This window comes from Eurypyga helias, unplaced genomic scaffold (assembly GCF_000690775.1).
Source record: "Eurypyga helias isolate BGI_N326 unplaced genomic scaffold, ASM69077v1 scaffold30893, whole genome shotgun sequence".
NCBI lineage: Eukaryota > Metazoa > Chordata > Aves > Eurypygiformes > Eurypygidae > Eurypyga > Eurypyga helias.
In genome coordinates this window covers 1-17,124 of record NW_010239862.1, presented here as the reverse complement: position 1 = coordinate 17,124, position 17,124 = coordinate 1, and the positions used below count along the sequence as shown (strand labels likewise).

The 17,124-nt window shown below is 40.9% G+C and overlaps 1 protein-coding gene across 1 annotated transcript; it reads right to left on the bottom strand.

Moving 5' to 3' along the window:
* Positions 1-1,751: 1,751 nt before the first annotated feature.
* Positions 1,752-16,981, bottom strand: NSRP1 (nuclear speckle splicing regulatory protein 1). The gene is made up of 6 exons (XM_010148290.1): positions 16,900-16,981; positions 8,216-8,272; positions 6,842-6,973; positions 5,793-6,000; positions 5,107-5,215; positions 1,752-2,790 (listed from the first exon to the last, which is right to left on the bottom strand). The coding sequence occupies exons 1-6, from the start codon at positions 16,972-16,974 to the stop codon at positions 1,752-1,754; spliced, it is 1,620 nt and encodes a 539-aa protein (XP_010146592.1). The 5' UTR covers positions 16,975-16,981.
* Positions 16,982-17,124: the final 143 nt, after the last annotated feature.

The window sequence follows — 17,124 nt, the reverse complement described above, 5'->3', positions numbered from 1 at the left end:
AATTGTCTTCATTTATTTTTATCATTGGTTCTTTCTTCTTCCTTTTACACACCCATCTGAAAACATTTAGAGTAACCAATATTTATCAAGTAGCTCAACAGGTAGCCTACATTAGACATTTGTTTTTGTATAAAAACTGCAGTTATATTGACACCAAATGGGCTGCATTGCAACTAAAAGTGTTTTGAGGCAAACAAATTCCTTCTCTTCAGCTCACCTTATCTATCACACAGGTATACCTACCCTCTCTTCTGAACAGTGAAAAGGAATTTATGAAACTGGTCAATAATACCGTGTTTGCCTTTCAAGCAACGAGAATTAAACTGGAGTTTTAGCTGTACAGAACTACGTATTGCCTCCAACTTGTACATGATGCACCTGTATCAATTTATGCGGCTGTTTAGTTACAAGTGTTGCAAGCTGATTGTAAGTCATCAGTATGTGCCTTGTACTGTAAACTGTCATTGTAATAAATTTAATATTCATAATCCACCAGTAGACATCTCTTGTGCCTCTCTCTTACGGAAAGAGCAATGATAAAACTCAGTTCCAAGAACAAGCAGACTGTCTGGTCCAGTTTACCAACAAGGCCTCTTTGACAAAAAGCAAGAGGATTTCCTGTAGTGTGTGAACCTTGGCCCACTGCTCAACACTCCCTCCTGCTGCAACAGAAGAACCAACGCACATCACGTTCGTTTAGACAGGACAGCAAAAACCAACTGATCCACGCTCGGAGTAAGTGCTTAGCTACTCAGTTAGCTCACGTATAAAATGTCGTTTCAAGCCTTTGTAAACTGGCAGGCTCGACAGTTAATTTTACTCACATTTGTCTCATTACTAAGTCTGCTGAACAAAATATTAGAAGAACATCCATTTTTTTTTTAACATTAATTCACCTTACTGTAGCATGAAAGTGATAAATTTACCACAAAACAAAGTGAAAGAAACCATTCTGACAAGCGTTGAAAATAGATTCTAAAAACTATGGCCATTATCAGACATCCTACTTACCAAGTTATCATTTGGAGATAACTTTATTCTTGATTATGAACCTTTGAACAGACAGACAAATCTAATATATTACCTCCAGTAGAACAAGCAGAAATTACTGTAATAACATGCAAAACCCACTTACATAACTTATTTCACACAAAAAAGATGCAGTAAAATAACACAAGCATTTAAAAAGACCCACACACTAGATCCAGTATGTATTTTACACTTTTATTATTTAAGTCTTTCTGTACACCAGGTCCCCAAAACCAAAGCCCACACATAAATACAAAACTCACATGTCAATAGGCAAAACGCCTTACCAAATACAGAAATCTCCTAGGTTATTATTCAGGCTGTTTTTTGTGCCTTCCTCTCACTTTTACAGATCTGGTTTTTGTTTCTGAAAGCATCACTGTGCAAGAATGATTCCTGCTAACATCTTTGTTTCAGCAGAGCTCACTGTTTCAGCTGGTGAAAGGAGCAGGGGCTGCCAGGGGGTGGGGAGAGTTATTCTCACCTTGACATTGTTTAACACTCCCCAGTCTGTTCCACAATCTCCAAATACCAAGGATGGGGTACTGAATGCCAGGGTGGACAGAGTCAGCCAAATTTTTTATTTCAACTATATAAACAGACTAAAGGTGTGTATCAAGTGATGCATTAATCCATTTCAAAAGCTGTTCTTCCATTATGGTGCACAAGCTGTACAAGAGTCCAAGCAGAAAGACCAAGTGTTTTTGTCCATCACAGGGTCATTAATCTTCCTCCTTCTCAACGTAAGATTTGGTGCCGACACGTGCCATTTGCCTTGCCAAGTAGCGGTCTCTTGCTGACATGACCGACTCTTCGTTGCTCCGTTTGGCAAATTTGCTCATGCTCTCAGACAGTTTCTGTGCTTGCTCTTTCTCCTCTTTCTCTCCTTCTTCTCCAGCTTTACGTTTCTGCTCAGACAAAATTCCAGAGCTGGATCTTCCCTTCTCATCCACCTCTCTCTCTCTTCCCTTTCCCTCTTTTTCCAGATTGGTCTCTCCCTCTTTTTCTAAAGATGTAGGAGTACTTTCCCTCCTCTCTCTGTGTTTCTTTTCATCACTACTGTATTTCTCTCTCCTCTCCTTCACATGATCTCCCTTCTCTCTGCATCTCTCTCCTCTCTCCTTCTCTCTGTCATTGTATCTATCTTTACCATTTCTTACTCTTTCCTTCTCCCGTTCCTTTTCTGAGCCCTTCTCTTCTCTCTCCTTTGCCTTCCTCCATTCTCTGCCATGTCCCTCCCTCTCTTTTCTGTCCTTCCCCCTTTGTTTATCATCTTGCTCTTCCCTCCTTCTGTAGTTATCTTTACTAGTGTGATCCCCGTATCTGTGTCGCTCTTCCTTTTCCCTCTGGTGATCCTTTTCGTGGGTCCTGCTTCTCTCGTAATCTTTTTCCCTGTACTGGTCGTCATTTCCCCTTCTGCTTGGTCTGCTCTCTCCCCTCTTTGTAAGATGATTTGTTGGGGCTTTTGGGCGCAGCTCTTCCTCCCCGCTGGATGAGCTCGGTGACCTGGAACGCCTCTGGCTCTTGGGATGTTTAACCTCCTCTTCACTGCTCACAGAGCTCTTTCTCCTTTTCTTTTTCAGATTGACTTTACTATTTTTGTGTCTCTTATCATCATCACTACTATCAGTTCCCAAGTCAGTATCAGCATCTGGATCGTTCTCTGTCTTAACAGAGGGCTTCAGTCTTTGCCTTTCATAGGGGCATTTGTCCTTTTGCTTGGATTCAGCGTAACAACTGTCAGATTTTTCTTCCTTTATCCTACATTTTGTATGTTAAAAAAGAAAAAAACAACATTACACAGCCTGAAATCTTGGACTTTTCTATAAACTGTCTTCTGGTCAGGATTTAAGCAAAAGATGCTGCTGAAAAGTCTAAGAAAGCAAGTTTTATCTGTAGCTCATGTTGCAGGAATCCAGCGCAAAGGGTTTCTATTAAGGATCTGGTTCACTGGTGAATGCGGGCTGATGAGTTTGTCTAAAAGATTGACTATGGTTAAATATCTGTACCTCCGTCTCAGGAAAAAGACAGAGTTGGGTTCTTGTGTAAGCTTTTTGGAAAGCTACACCTCTTCTCCTGTGTTTATTCCTCAATTCACACAAATAATTATCCAGGGAAGGAGCAGGCTGTATGTTTTGTTGACAGAACTAGGAACATAGCTTCCATTTGTTTTTTTTAATACAGTATTTCCGAAGATCTCACTTGTGGCTAGATAGAAATTAGTATCTGTTAACAGCTCATAGTTTCTTAATGGCCAAAAGCTGACCCGAAGAGGGCCAATTTGGGCAGGAGACAGAAAGGTTACGCTTCGTCATTCTTTTCTGACTGATAAGGAAACACTTGTTTACTCACACAATGTCTCTTCTTCTTACTCATACAGCTACAGTAAGAGTCTGCGGTAAATTCTCATGAACCAGCACACATCTGGTTAGACTGGACATTTGAGGCGTGCTTGAAAGCATGGGTAGTCTGTGAACATGGACTACAATTTATGCTGAAAAGTTCGGTCATTTGTTCAGTAATCCAATTGAAATAACAAGCGAAAGGTGTGCCACTTCAGAGATGGTGACACAAATTCTGAGATGCAGCAGTTGAGCCCTCTTCTCTCTGTACCTACTGTACCACCATAAGAAAGAAGATTTAAATCTACAGCCGAGCTCATGTGAAAGCCTTGCTGGGAGCACCATCTACAGTGCTACTTGTTTTCCCCTGAATTCATTTTATACACAACTCACAAAAGGAACATTTCCTTAATTTGCAAGACTAAAAGCCCATCATTTTAAATGACTCTACACAGTACAACACTATATCTTCCTGAAGATGCTCTGAAAGAAGAACTATTAAAGCAATGGACAACCAATTGGGCTGACCACTGTGGCTACTGGTTTTAGAAAGAGATGCAACTGAGAAACTTCGATTTCACCAACAGAAAAGAAGAAACAATAAAATGCAAAGTTCATTTAACCACCTCAGTAGCACTCTGTGCACCCCTGAAACCACGCAGGTATCTCTCTTTGGTGAAAGCCTCAGACATGATATTTTTCCAAACACACACATATGCTAATACTTTAAATCTCAAACGACAAAACTGTGGCCTCACATTTCCCATTTTCTGCTTAAATTCAGGAAGCTGTTCTGCTTTTCTGCCAGTCAGTAATTCTTACTCTTATTTCTTCTACACTACTTTTCCTCATTCATTTCCAATAAGGTGGCATATTCTTACATTAAAGACATAACCAAGAATTCCCTTATTTCAGATCGCTGAGTAACTCCACTGTAACCACATTCTTCACTTAAGCTTGTAATTTGCTTTCTAATAATCCAATTTCAGATCTAGAAGATCTCTTGATGAAAGCTGCATTTTCTTTGTGATAGCGAGCACTTAAAGAGTGATATCCAGGTTCAAGGCCTATCTCAAGTGAGATTTAACCTTAATTTATTGTTTCAAATGATTGTTTGTTGCATATAACAAGCATATCCCCTTCATCATATTTATCCGCAGGGCAGAATTTCACCATCTCAACTACATAAATAATTCAGCCTCATCTCATTACTTTGCTTTGGACTATGCATATATTAAGATATTAAAACATTCCCACTGGATTTGCTAAGTAATTTATTTCCTTTTACCACAGCATCAACACAATTTATTTTTTTATGAACCTGTAAATGTGGAATAAGGACAGAGACCCACATTATTTTTCAGGAAATTCCTATCACAACCTCATTTCCTATAACTTACCTCCATGCCCATTATTTTACCCTTTGTCTCCCCTCACAATTCAAACTACGTACCTTAATGCAGATTGCCAAACACTAGGTTAGTGTAAGACCAAGGAGTATTACAAGTATGACTGTCCTCTGATGCTTTTTAAACAGCATCCCTGTCCTGTTTGTTTGTCTTACAGATGATCATCAGACATTTTCCAAACCATTCAGTTCATGAGCTGCATAAAGTAATCAGCCTACCCTAGCAGTGCTGTAGTAATCTCTCTAATTCTTACAGTGTTCCTGTGAGTATGGAATCACAGTCAGAAGCTGGTTTCTACCTGAAAGCCTTCTGGAATCGCATCCTACCTGGCTTCACGGAAGCTGCATTTAGGCACCTCTTCTTCCCCTACTGTCTGGTTCAAAAGATGTCTGTAAAATCCACTGAGATCCTTCTGTTTGGTCACATCCAGGTACGCTAAGAGAAGGAAAGGAAGGTCGGATTTACTGTGTCACAGCACTCACCAGACACAACTCACAACTGGTAACGACCCCACCAAGACTGCAGTCTCCATCCTGAAGGTTTTCAAGCAGAGTGGAAAAGCTCAGAGCAACCTGACTTGACCTCACGCAGACCACACTCTGAACAGGAGGCTGGAACAGATGACCTTCAGAGGTCCACTCCAACCTCATTTATCTTATGATCCTGTACTTTATTCTTCAGACCTCTTCCTGGCACACTGCACAGAATGTCTGAAGTAAGGAGTGTGTCACTGTACTCCAGATTTACGAGTCTTCCAACAACTGACCCTTCCTCAAACACTGGAAGCAGCAACCCCAAGAGTGCTGACAAACAAACAGAGGAGCTTCCTCTGGTCCTTTAATAACATGTACAAAGGAAAATAACAGGCAAAGAGGGATGTGGTTCAGTATCTGCTCCCTGATCCTTTTTGATTTTAATTACCTCAAGCCTCATGGAGAGACCAGACAACAATGTCGTAAAATGTGTACGAGGCAACACTTCTTCAGGGGGATAATTTCAGTGTGAATCTCACCCTCGATAGCTGCCTCTCTTCTTTCTCTTTCTTCCTCCTCGGCCCGTTCCTGCAGCTTCTTCTTATAGGCTGAAGTCACAAAAGCTTCTTTGTGAGCAAACTCTCCTCCTTCCATTTCACGCTCTTTCTGAATTTTTCTTTCCATTCTTTTTTCTTGCTCCTTCTTTCTAATCTCAGCTGCTTTGAGGATATTTTGGATGTATCTGGGCTAAAACAGGAGAGAAAAAAGGTATCATGCTAAGAGGTAATTGAGGTGGCTGGAAGAAAGCACAATTTGGGATTAATGGAGATGTTGAAGAAAGTTGGTACCGGAAGAAAATTGAGAGAAGCTGGTCTAACACATTCTCACTCTGCCATTCCCTGTCATTCCCTTTTAGGTTGCTAACATGGCATGCGTCCCAGTAATGAAGAGAGATTGCTGTATTCAACCAAAACATTCAGCCCATCTTTGACTAGGATGATTTTTGCGCTGAGTGAAATTAAATGTTTTTTGATTTCTCACCCTCTCTCTTGTTATAGTGTTGCCTTTCCGGTGCTGTAAAGGAGTGGGAAGCTTCCCTCTGCACCCACACAGCCTGACACACGTTTTCAAATGGAATAGAGTAAGTAACCATGAAAACATCGCTTGTCAGGATAACCCAGCGTTGCTGTGAGGGAAGGCACTGGGCTGTGGAAGCTGGCTCATGTTTCACCAATGAAAGCTGATTACCTCAGTCCTCTGACAGTCCTCCAGGTAAGCACACTGAGTGAGGAGGGACGATTTATGTTCATTGGTTTAATACCCAAAGAGTCTTTATCGTCAGAAGTGGTATTGCTGCAGGGCCCGCTGCCTCTAATCCTATTATCCCACTGTAAAATTCTCTGAAGTAGCTGATGAACTAACAGTTTTGCCAAAATTCTCACAAATTACTACCTTATGTAATAGGATATGAGCACAAAACTTTGTGCCCCAGGAGAAAAAGCATTTGGCAAAGCTCAGAAGTTAAGCAATCAGAGCTATTCCAAGCGCACAGAGATAAGACAGACAGCATACATTTTCAGGTATAGACCTTTTTGTCATCTTTTCCAGATAACACTCTAGCATTACTTTCTTTCTTCTTCTGCTGCATTTCATCATAAATACTGTCATATTCATACACTGTAGCATCTTCTTCCAAAGCCTTCTGAATCTCCAATTTAGTCTAAAAGGAAAAAAGGGAGGAGACAGTATCAAGAAATGAAGCTTGACATTTTTTACTATTTTCAAACATTTTATTCCTGTTTAAACACCTCTATAGTACAAGCCTATCCATTACAACACTGAGTGTAAATTTCAAACATTCTGACCTACCAAGTTCTTGAACTGTTTACCAGGACTGAGAAAACAAACAACCAAATCATGACCAGAAACTGCAGCTACAGGAAATGTAGGAAGTAAAACACAGCAGTCAAAACGACATCGGAAACTTTTCAGTGAGCAAACTGTTCCATTGAATAATGTAAATTTTTTTTTATAAAGAAAGAGTAAACCACATTTCAATGCATTTTACTGTCTGTTTATCCCTTTCCTCCAAAGCTCCAGATAATAAAGACATACCAGGATGCGATTCCTTATTTCACAGTTCTACCTTCTGTTCATACAGTCAAGTTGGAAGTAAGAACTGTGAAACTGTTCTGTTTGTAAAAGCCCTGTCAGAAAAAACATCACCCTGGGGAGCCCTTTGGTCAGCTCTCCTGACACCAGAAGAGGAACGCTGAATGGAACCACACGTTTCTCTCAAGCACATATTACTCCGTAAGAACCAGCAATGTGTTAAATGTGGGATGCATAAATAGCATTTTCTTCTAGCCGTGTCTTTTACTAGCCTGGAACTTCTTTTAAATGCAAAATTTTTGTTTCCTCTGTACAATTTATTCCTAGATCACAGTGAAATGCTCACTGTTGGTATGTATCCAAAAACCTAATACTTTGTAACGTTACATTCTACAAACGGCACAAACTGTTTGAGAAGGTCTAAAAACACCGATGCATTCAATGCCACAGAACAGATTTCAGCATCTTGTGTATTTAAGTGCTTGTATTGCCTCAACAGAGATTTTATTATTTCTAAATTATGACCTCACCCATGCAGCTTTCACGGGGCAGTTTTTCAGCTACTCTGATCATAGCCAGAAGAATTTCAGAAAGAACAATATTGCTTAGAAAAGTGAAACAAAATCTTTGCTAAGGAAAGACTGAGAATTTCTGGTCAAGTTTTGAAGAAAGTCTTGTGCTGCAAAGCGCAATGCACAAAATCATAAAGTTATGAGGAATTTTTTTCCAGGGTAACTCTAACTCTGAAGTCGTAATTGTATGACATTTCTGACTATTATTTATTAAAAGAGAATGGATGCAGTGATTTCCTAATCTTCCACAGGCACGAAGAGTTCCCACTGAATCTTACCTGTTTCATTGCTTGTTTTTTCAATGCTTCTTTCTGAAGACTTTCACCAACAGATGGCTGTAAGAAGGAAGCATCACAGAAATAAAATGAATTACGTCGACACCGCTCATATCATTTTTCTACCATTCTAATGAGCAACCATATAATGTCGCATTACATAAGTCAGTCTCTCACTTCAACAGTATTTTTCTGTAAGGAAGAAAAACTAAAAGTTCACCCACAAGCATACAATGAATCAGCCTTTTCCATGAGCAAAGTATCGCACTACCTCAGCATAGGTATGTGTGTGTATGTATTTTTATGAAAATGGCGATGAGTTTAAGGACACTATTTCAATGATGTGTACCTCACAAGCTGCGTAAATTTCATGCCATTTCACAAAGCAAGCCATCTATGTCCACGAAATGCTCAGAGACATAGGAGGTCTGCAAAAACTGTTCAGTTCAAAGAATCACAGAATGGTTTGTGTGGGAAGGGATCTTAAAGCCCACCCTGTCCCACCCCCTGCCATGGGCAGGGACACCTTCCACTAGACCAGGTTGCTCCAAGCCTCATCCAGCCTGGCCTTGGACAATTCCAGGAAAGGGGCATCCACAGCTTCTCTGGGCAACCTGTCCCAGTGAAATATTTCTAATAGAAGTATTTCTAATAGTCTGTGAAACAGAGGTGCTACTCAGAATATACACACTCTTCTTCTAGCACGTGCCATGAGAGATGTAGCAGTCACAAGCTGAAGGTCTTACCCACACCCACATGAAAAAAACTGTATTCATAGTAAAAAACAACTCTCCAAAAAGATTTGGCACTTACTTCAAGTCTGTATCACTAGCTCTGTATTTTTAGAAATAAGAATACTGCTGATTTGAACAGCAGGCACTTCAAATGTTAATGTTTCATTTCAAGATAAATATGCTGAAAATGGCAGTACTGATCTTCCCTGAGAAAAAACCATACCCACTACTGAAAGCATGTTTTCTAACCACACTGTCCTTTAAAAACAGCTTCGCATTTTATTTAGTTTTGTCTTTTGATCAGCGTTGAACTAAATCACGTATCTCTCTTTTCTCTGCCGATAGATAATACTGTTTATTAAACAGATTCACTATAAATGACAGGACTCGTATCCTTGTTTATGTAATTAACTATCTCTTTATCTTAAAAAGCAGAAATAGGAAGAAAAAAATCCTTTTGCATTTTGGCAGCTTCCCAAGTTTTGCAACTTTGACTATTACATGTTCTCTATCACATTTTAAAAAGACAAATGGGATTGTTTAATCAGCTCTTAATAAAATGAAAAAGTAGGAACCAACTAGCAGGGAGCTCGGCAGAAGGACGAGGATCTTCTGAAATGAAACAGGATTAGCACCATGTAAATTCAAACAGATCCCCTGAACAAGGAGGGTTTTGATTTCATTTCATGTTTAAAATAAAATAATAACATGTCGTGATCCCTCTTTCTTAAGCAGTAACAACTTCCGCAGACGTGGCAACAAGGGAAAAATCCAACTGCTTTTCCACTATTTTCTACATGACAAACTAAACTTATTTTTCACTGGTTACTTTCAGGGACAAGGAACAAGTTGTGCCATGAGCAGCAGCATTAATGGAGTTTCATGACACGTGACTTTGTGCCCTCTGTCTCCACTTCCCCTCTCACAGACACTGCCTGAACTGCAGGTGGGCAACACCGCCTGACCAGAGCCTGTGCTGAGCAACCGCCAATGCTTCCTCCTCAACACAGCGAAAGATGAACGTCACCAGTTCTCATCTCTCTCTCCCTTTAGCCAGCTGCCAATTTCCATGAAAACCACAGGCACACGGGGACCTCTGCCACCCACCAACATTGTCAGTGAGTTCACAAGTTGTGTGGGAGTTAACTGACAGGTACACACAGCGATCACCACGGACTTTTTTCTGCTATGCAAACCGTAGGGAGTTAACTGACAGGTACACACAGTGATCACCACGAACGGACTTTTTTCTGCTATTGCAAACCGTTCATAATAAAGCTTCTGAAGAAAGGCAGTATCTCACAGGAGCACCGAATTCTACACTGAGTGAGAGAAGGTGCTAAGGCAACACCTCCAATATTCAGAGAAGTACGCATGGCGTAAACATCCACAAAATTGTAGATACTCAGACCTTTGCTCACTCCCATGAACATGCTAGTGCTTACTTTCCCAAGTAATGCCACCATCAGAACAAACCGAGACACAGAACATTCAGAATATTCCTTCCTACCCCACTCCAAGGGAGGGACTTACAGACAAGTGAAAATGGAAACTTGGAAGGGCACATACTCCAACTTTTTCTGGTGCTTTACTTGCAGACTTCGGTAAAATCCATCTCTGCTTCCAACATGTTAGACCTTTGTGGTTAAATTACACTAATAAAGGGAAAGTGTGATGTGCACCTTCATGGAAAAAACCCCTGCACTGACTCAGTTAAGCTCCCCACTAGGAAGCAGCCTCCCTCTCACCCAGCTGCAGGTAACCAGGTAAGAAGCAGACCACACTTGAGGCTTTAGGAGGCTGAGCTTGGCAGACATCAGCAACATGCTCAGAGTCCACTGCGGCATCAGGGACTACACCCTGTATTCTGCAGCTTGCTGATTATTTGGTCTAGAATTGGATATAGTCCCTTATTTATTTATGTAGCTGGTTGGCTGGTGGACTGGGGGAAGTGGAGAGCGGATTATTTAGTTTAAAACAATCGACAAGAATCGTGGCTTCATTCATGAAGCATTTACCTCTGGCTTTTCAGACTGAAGAGCTGATGTTGCGAAATATTTAAAATACTGTACTTAATTTTTGTCCTATGCTTTCTTCTAAAAAAAATAAAAATGCTATGAGTCAGTATAAACTTCTTAATATAAACAACTATTTAGAACTGGCAGTGGAAGACACACCAGCATTACACAGGAGACGCAGACTTCCTCCTGGCTCTTGGGGATGGTCCTCTGCTTGACATATTACGGGTCATCTCTGAATGTTTCCTGAATCAGACACACTTGTGCTGGTTTTACAGAAAGGTACCTAAACAGTAAGGGAACTCCCTGCATTATGCCAGAAAGCTCAGTAAAATACAACAGATTCTGCAGTTATATTTACAGAATCAGGTCTATTCCACCATAATACCTGAAGCGCTGCTTAGAATGTTTTGTCTGCCTACATGAAAGTGTTACTCTGCAAAGATTACATAAACACACAAGTAATATATAATCCTCCCTTATTGTACATAGAATTGTGAAGAAGCCCACCTGCGATTTGTTTGTCTAGAGCAGCAGTAAGTTTACAAAAAACAAACACCTTCCCCAATGGTTTATGGGTGACAATTTCCTGTTGCGCTATGAGCTCTGATAGATGAGAGCTTCCCGTTCTTTTGTATTGTTTTTACTTATCAACTGCCCATTTATTAAAGGCCCTATAAGCTCATCTCTGTCCCTGCAGTCAAGCTATTCTTCTGAAGCACAAAGCTTACAGTTTAATATTTTCCACAAGGGGAAAATGTTTTAACCCTATCCTGTGACACCACACCGAACCCATGCAAATCAAGGCACTCTCAGAAATGAGACTCTATAACCTAACAGCCCTACGAGACCACAGAAGACAGCTGGTACGCAACGGAAAAGGTTAAAAAAGCCCTGCAGTCAAGCTATTCTTCTGAAGCACAAAGCTTACAGTTTAATATTTTCCACAAGGGGAAAATGTTTTAACCCTATCCTGTGACACCACACCGAACCCATGCAAATCAAGGCACTCTCAGAAATGAGACTCTATAACCTAACAGCCCTACGAGACCACAGAAGACAGCTGGTACGCAACGGAAAAGGTTAAAAAAGGTGTAATAAAAGAAATTACCCCAACTTACTAACATTTCTCACTGTTCTCTCTCATTTCTTATCTCCTTCAGGTATCTATAAACTTCTTCCAGGTTCTTAAACGCTTGAGCTACCTCCTTATTTTTATCCTGCAGAAGAATATTCAACTACTGACCAATGATTTTGGTTTGCCTCAGTGATGTTCAAATCAACAATTTATGGCTTTATACAAAGGATCAGTTCAAAGTTCAAGAGTAAATACCTAAAAAAGCAATTCCACACAACAAAGATTTCAAGATTTTTACAGATCTGACTTCTCTGCCTTCCCACCACAATGTCCCAGTCTTCCCACATCCCCAGCCCCAGCTGCAGCTCCCTGCTTTCTGCATCCCCTGCTTCCTTCCGTCTCGCCTAGACAAGGCAGCCAGCCCGCAGCTTCCAGGCCAGCCGAACACAACCAAGGGTTGAGATCACCTTAGTCTTTCTCCCCATAGGGGCATTGACAGGGTCTTTGTTCTGCAGTTAGAGACTGCTAGTCTCATCAAATTCACTTCAAAGTGGCCAGTACATCCTTAACTGAATGCACAGAAAGATATCTGACTGAACAAGAGGAGGATAATTTGGAGCTGTATTTGATTAGCAAGTGAAAGGGGCACAGTTGGCCACTTCACCAAACACAAAGCTTACGTTTATACTGAACTAGCCAGCCCGAGAGCGCTTTATTGTTAAAGACTGAGAAATAGACACTTTCAGAGAAGTCATCTCACTGATTTTAGGTGTCTACTTCAGAATGCGACATGTTGCGCCCCAGAAGCACCTGCATCTCTACTGACTGCACAGGGAGCTCAGAGAACTCAAGTGTAGATACTTGCCTGCGTTCCTCTGGATCTCAACCCAAGTTTGTGGCCCTGTGTGGCTAAGCTGGAACAGCTGAGATGTGGCTCTTCTCACATCAGATGAGAAATCTCAGACTCTGAAATCTATGGATTCATGAACTTTGGTATCAAAACACCTTAAAATGAGCTTGTTACGCTCATGCATGTATATCTAGCAGTGAATCGTTAGGGCTTGCCCTCATGGAGACCTGCATTATCCAACTGCAGCCCGCTCACGGACAATCACCAAATGTACATGAGACTCAAGTCTTCACAGGGGAAGAAGAAGAAATCGTCAGGCAACAGACTGATCTCAATTCATCCACTATGAGAGCCGTGGCTACTAGTACAAGATTAAGAGAAAGAACCTGAAAAACAAGTCATGTATGGAATTAGCTTTCCTCGGCATTCCCTCCTAGCTTCCAGCAAGCAGGAGTTTAGGGACTTCCTGAACCGGAGGATGCACCTGGACCATTGTTTGACACCAAGATCATCCCTTAATTTGACTAATCATTGCTGAATCCATGTATGTTTTCAGCCATGCCACAATATCCTGTGGCAATGAGTTCCACGACTTAATTATACATTGTGTGGAGAAAAAAACCCCAACTTCCTCTTGTTTAGCTTAAACCAGTTACTTGGCAATTCCGTAATACACCCTACCACTCATGAGAAAGGGCAAAATCACTTTCTCTGAATCATTCCTGATTGTACACACATCCTCCTGAGTTACTCCTCTCCACTTCCTTCTCCTCAGCAACCTCTTTTCAAGGCGCCCCGTGAGTCTACTACATTTTGCAAGATAGCTGTTGCATAAACTCTGGTCATCATCGATACTCATTAGGTTGCCAATGATGGTTTTCATCAAACCTTGTCACTGGCAAAGTTGCAAAGCGAATGGAAGGATCTGTAGGCAAACCCAAAGATCTCCACAACAGGATATGGTTTGCTGCTGGTTTTCAGATTCTTCCTTTGTACCGGCTTAAAAACAGCATTTATCTTTCAGCTGGTCACAAAAAATCCCCACCAAATCAAGCTGATACAGTCACAGAACTACCCACACTGACTCCATGATCTCTCCCCTGAACTCAGCATCTACTGTCATCCACCCATGGCTATTTTTTAGCTACATTTCACATCCTGTAGCAACAAATCAGTTGTGAAAGGCTGGTAAGCTATAGGAATGCACTTCTGATGCAATAAAGACACAGAAGCTTTATCTGCTGCACCACAGAGCTACTTTCAACTAAATTCCGAAGATAAAATAGAACATGGAACACCCCTGGGAATATTGACAAGCCACTTCTGAAAACGCAATGTATGAATAAGGGAATAGTATTTCTGGGGAAAACTGATGTGTCACAAATAGCAGTAAGCCAGAATGGGAACTTATTTCTAACATACCACAGTTTGTTGCAGTAACATCTACTCCCTATAGCAGGCTGTCCTAGGGGTAACAACCTTCCCCCCAGCTTCTAAAAACAGCCACAACTCCTGGTTACCAAGGCAAAAAATTCAGAACCATATTGGCTAGGAGTAACTGTAATCACCCAGTTTACTTCTGACAGTCAACCCTGTATTTCAAAAAAAATTCCATCCCGGATGTTCTGTTTCTTATGGACTAACCCAAAGATCACCTGCAGCAGCAGCTAAAATCCATTAACGTACACAGCAGAAATGATCACACTGCAAATTCCTTCAGCAAGGGTACAGGCCAAATCTTAATGAAATATGCATAGTAACATCTTTAAAAAAAGGGAGCAGAAGTTTGGTATCTAATATTTAATCACAGACCAAGTCAGGTGTGCTGATTTCCCAGCACAAACTTTATTAGAGTTCAGTTAAAAATACATAATCTCCAGACATTTGAGATGTAGTTCTGACTGATAAGGTAGCAGACAGGAAATGAAACCCCTCCCAAATGCTGCTCCTTATCTTGAAAAGCTCTGAAATTATTACTGAACTAATAAAGTAATTTTGCTTTTTAAAAAAATTATCTTCTCTGATAAAGGCAGTTATGAGATTATTACTTTTTGCTGGGTATGTACCATAGTGATGAGCATGACAACTTTAAGAGCCTTTATAGCAGACTCCAGTAGTGAGTCCGTCAGCCCTTCTGAAAGGGAGGATACTTGATCTGTTGAGCTAAAAGTTAGCAGACAGCATCATACATATTATTATTATTAGCATTAGCATTAATTACTTTGTTTTAATGTTTAGCTATGAAGAGAAAAAGGAGAAGAGAAAAATATGCAGGAAGGTTCCCAGTCCTACTGTGTAATGTTTACTGACAATACATTCAAATACAAGCTCATTCTTGGGATCTGGAAAATGTCATGTCAGACCCTTCATGTAGCAAAAGACACCCAATTCCAAACTGACAGGGCAAGCGCTCCTGCCTCTGCAGGCAGCAGATCCACCGTCACCTCCTCCAGCTGTATTTAAAGGAAAGCCCCTCTTGAGTGCCACGGTGCCAGCTCTGAGCTCAAGTGGAGGGACGCACCTCCCGAGAGCACTGAGGACAGCAGCTAAGTGAGGGAAGAGATTGTGAGAGATTTAAGACATGTTCTTGTATGTCCCCATAGGCTGCACTGAGGCAGGTTCAGGGCTGAGTAGATGTTACTAGGAAGGCCCTCAACCCTTTCATGTACTGTATAAAGGGAGCTCAGACACCCCCAACAGCTACATTCTGGATTCTGTATGGGAACCAGGCACACACAGACTAGGAATGCTACACTCAGGATGCCTATGACATAAAAATAACAACTGCCAGATCATTAAAACAATATTTAAAAAGAGGTTTTGATGCCAGGAGTCAGAGGCTGACCAAGATTATTTGATGGTTTATTAGCACTGTTTTTTTCAACCACACAAAATAAAAGCATTGAGTGAAGCTCTAGAGCAGGAAGAACATCTTTGTAGCACCGGCTCTGATTCTAAATTTCAACTGACTCTAAATTTCAACTTCTTAAATGATAAAATTCTAGCCCAGGGTATCTGTAAAGTCTGCTTTCTAGGGTTTGTGGCAAAAAAAGTTAAATATGCACATAATGACATTATGATTAAATTATCACAAGTAATTCCAGATTGACAAAACCAGTAAATTGTAACGGTGTGTCCTGAAAGCTCCATCCACGTGAAGAGTCCATTGCCACAATTCTGAGTTTCTATTCTTGATCTGTAAACTATGAACCTATTGGCTTCAAATCCTTCCAAAACTCTTGTTCAGAACCTGGGATTCTGTAAGGTACCCAAGCCAGCCTATATCCCACACCAGTTCCCGAATGCCCCCATACTCAGAGCAGTACATCCAGAAGTGTAAGTTTTGGTGTAGAGCCCCCTCTACTGGGGCAGGCAGAAAGCTCGGATTTGGAGGTAGTGCTTCAAAAATAATAAAGGAGACTCCAGAAAAGAACACTGTCAACATCACGCAAGATAGACACACATCACACATGATCAATAACCTCTGTGATCACAGAAAAGCTGTTCACTGATCCATCTAATATTACAAGTATTGTGAGTACTTCCAGAACTACAATTCTCATTACTTGTCTTTTTTTTTCCCTTTAAACTTTTGGGTTGTTTTGTTGGTTACTTTTGGAGTGTGAACACCATAAATCAGTTCCAGCAAACTGGGGTGAAGTAAGCTAAAGGATAAAATACACTTAACTGCTACACTTTAAAGTTAATATCTGAGAAACAACCCTTCCTTACTCCTGGCCTTTCTGTTGGCAGACATGTACCAGCGGTAGCCGACTGATCTCTTCACAAGCTAGATGCTGTTAGGAGAAGTTAGCACGTGGGATGAACTTCTGGAAGAGCTGAGAGAAAGTGACTAACAGTGAAGTGACCATGTAACCTGCACTATGGAAAACACAGATCATGTTTCACGTCCAAAATGACAACATATGTAAGTGACACTGCCATACGCTGGTGCAGGCATTAAGGGTTGTAAACAAATAATTTGCATAATATGGGGTTGGACTGACCTCTTCATCAGAGTCGTCTGCAAACACTGAAAGTTTCTTCGAAACAAGATTTTTCTGCGGCAACTTTTTTGGCATAATGAGCCCGTATCTACAAGAAAAAATTTAAAGTTACCTTTAGCATCACTTACAACAAAACACACAGCACGTTCCAAACCAAAAATCAACCATTCACTATTTTGGAAACCAAAGAGCATTGACATAATATATCATAGAATCATAGAATGG

What these genes read in the sequence shown, in the direction of transcription:
- NSRP1 (XM_010148290.1), bottom strand. Translation starts at nt 16,974, where the DNA reads ATGCCAAAAAAGTTGCCGCAGAAAAATCTTGTTTCGAAGAAACTTTCA. An exon ending in AAGAGAGGCAGCTATCGAGG is followed by an intron (nt 5,216 to 5,792) that starts GTGAGATTCACA and finishes TCCTTCTCTTAG; the next exon opens with CGTACCTGGATGTGACCAAA. An exon ending in TGCAGCTTCCGTGAAGCCAG is followed by an intron (nt 2,791 to 5,106) that starts GTAGGATGCGAT and finishes TACAAAATGTAG; the next exon opens with GATAAAGGAAGAAAAATCTG.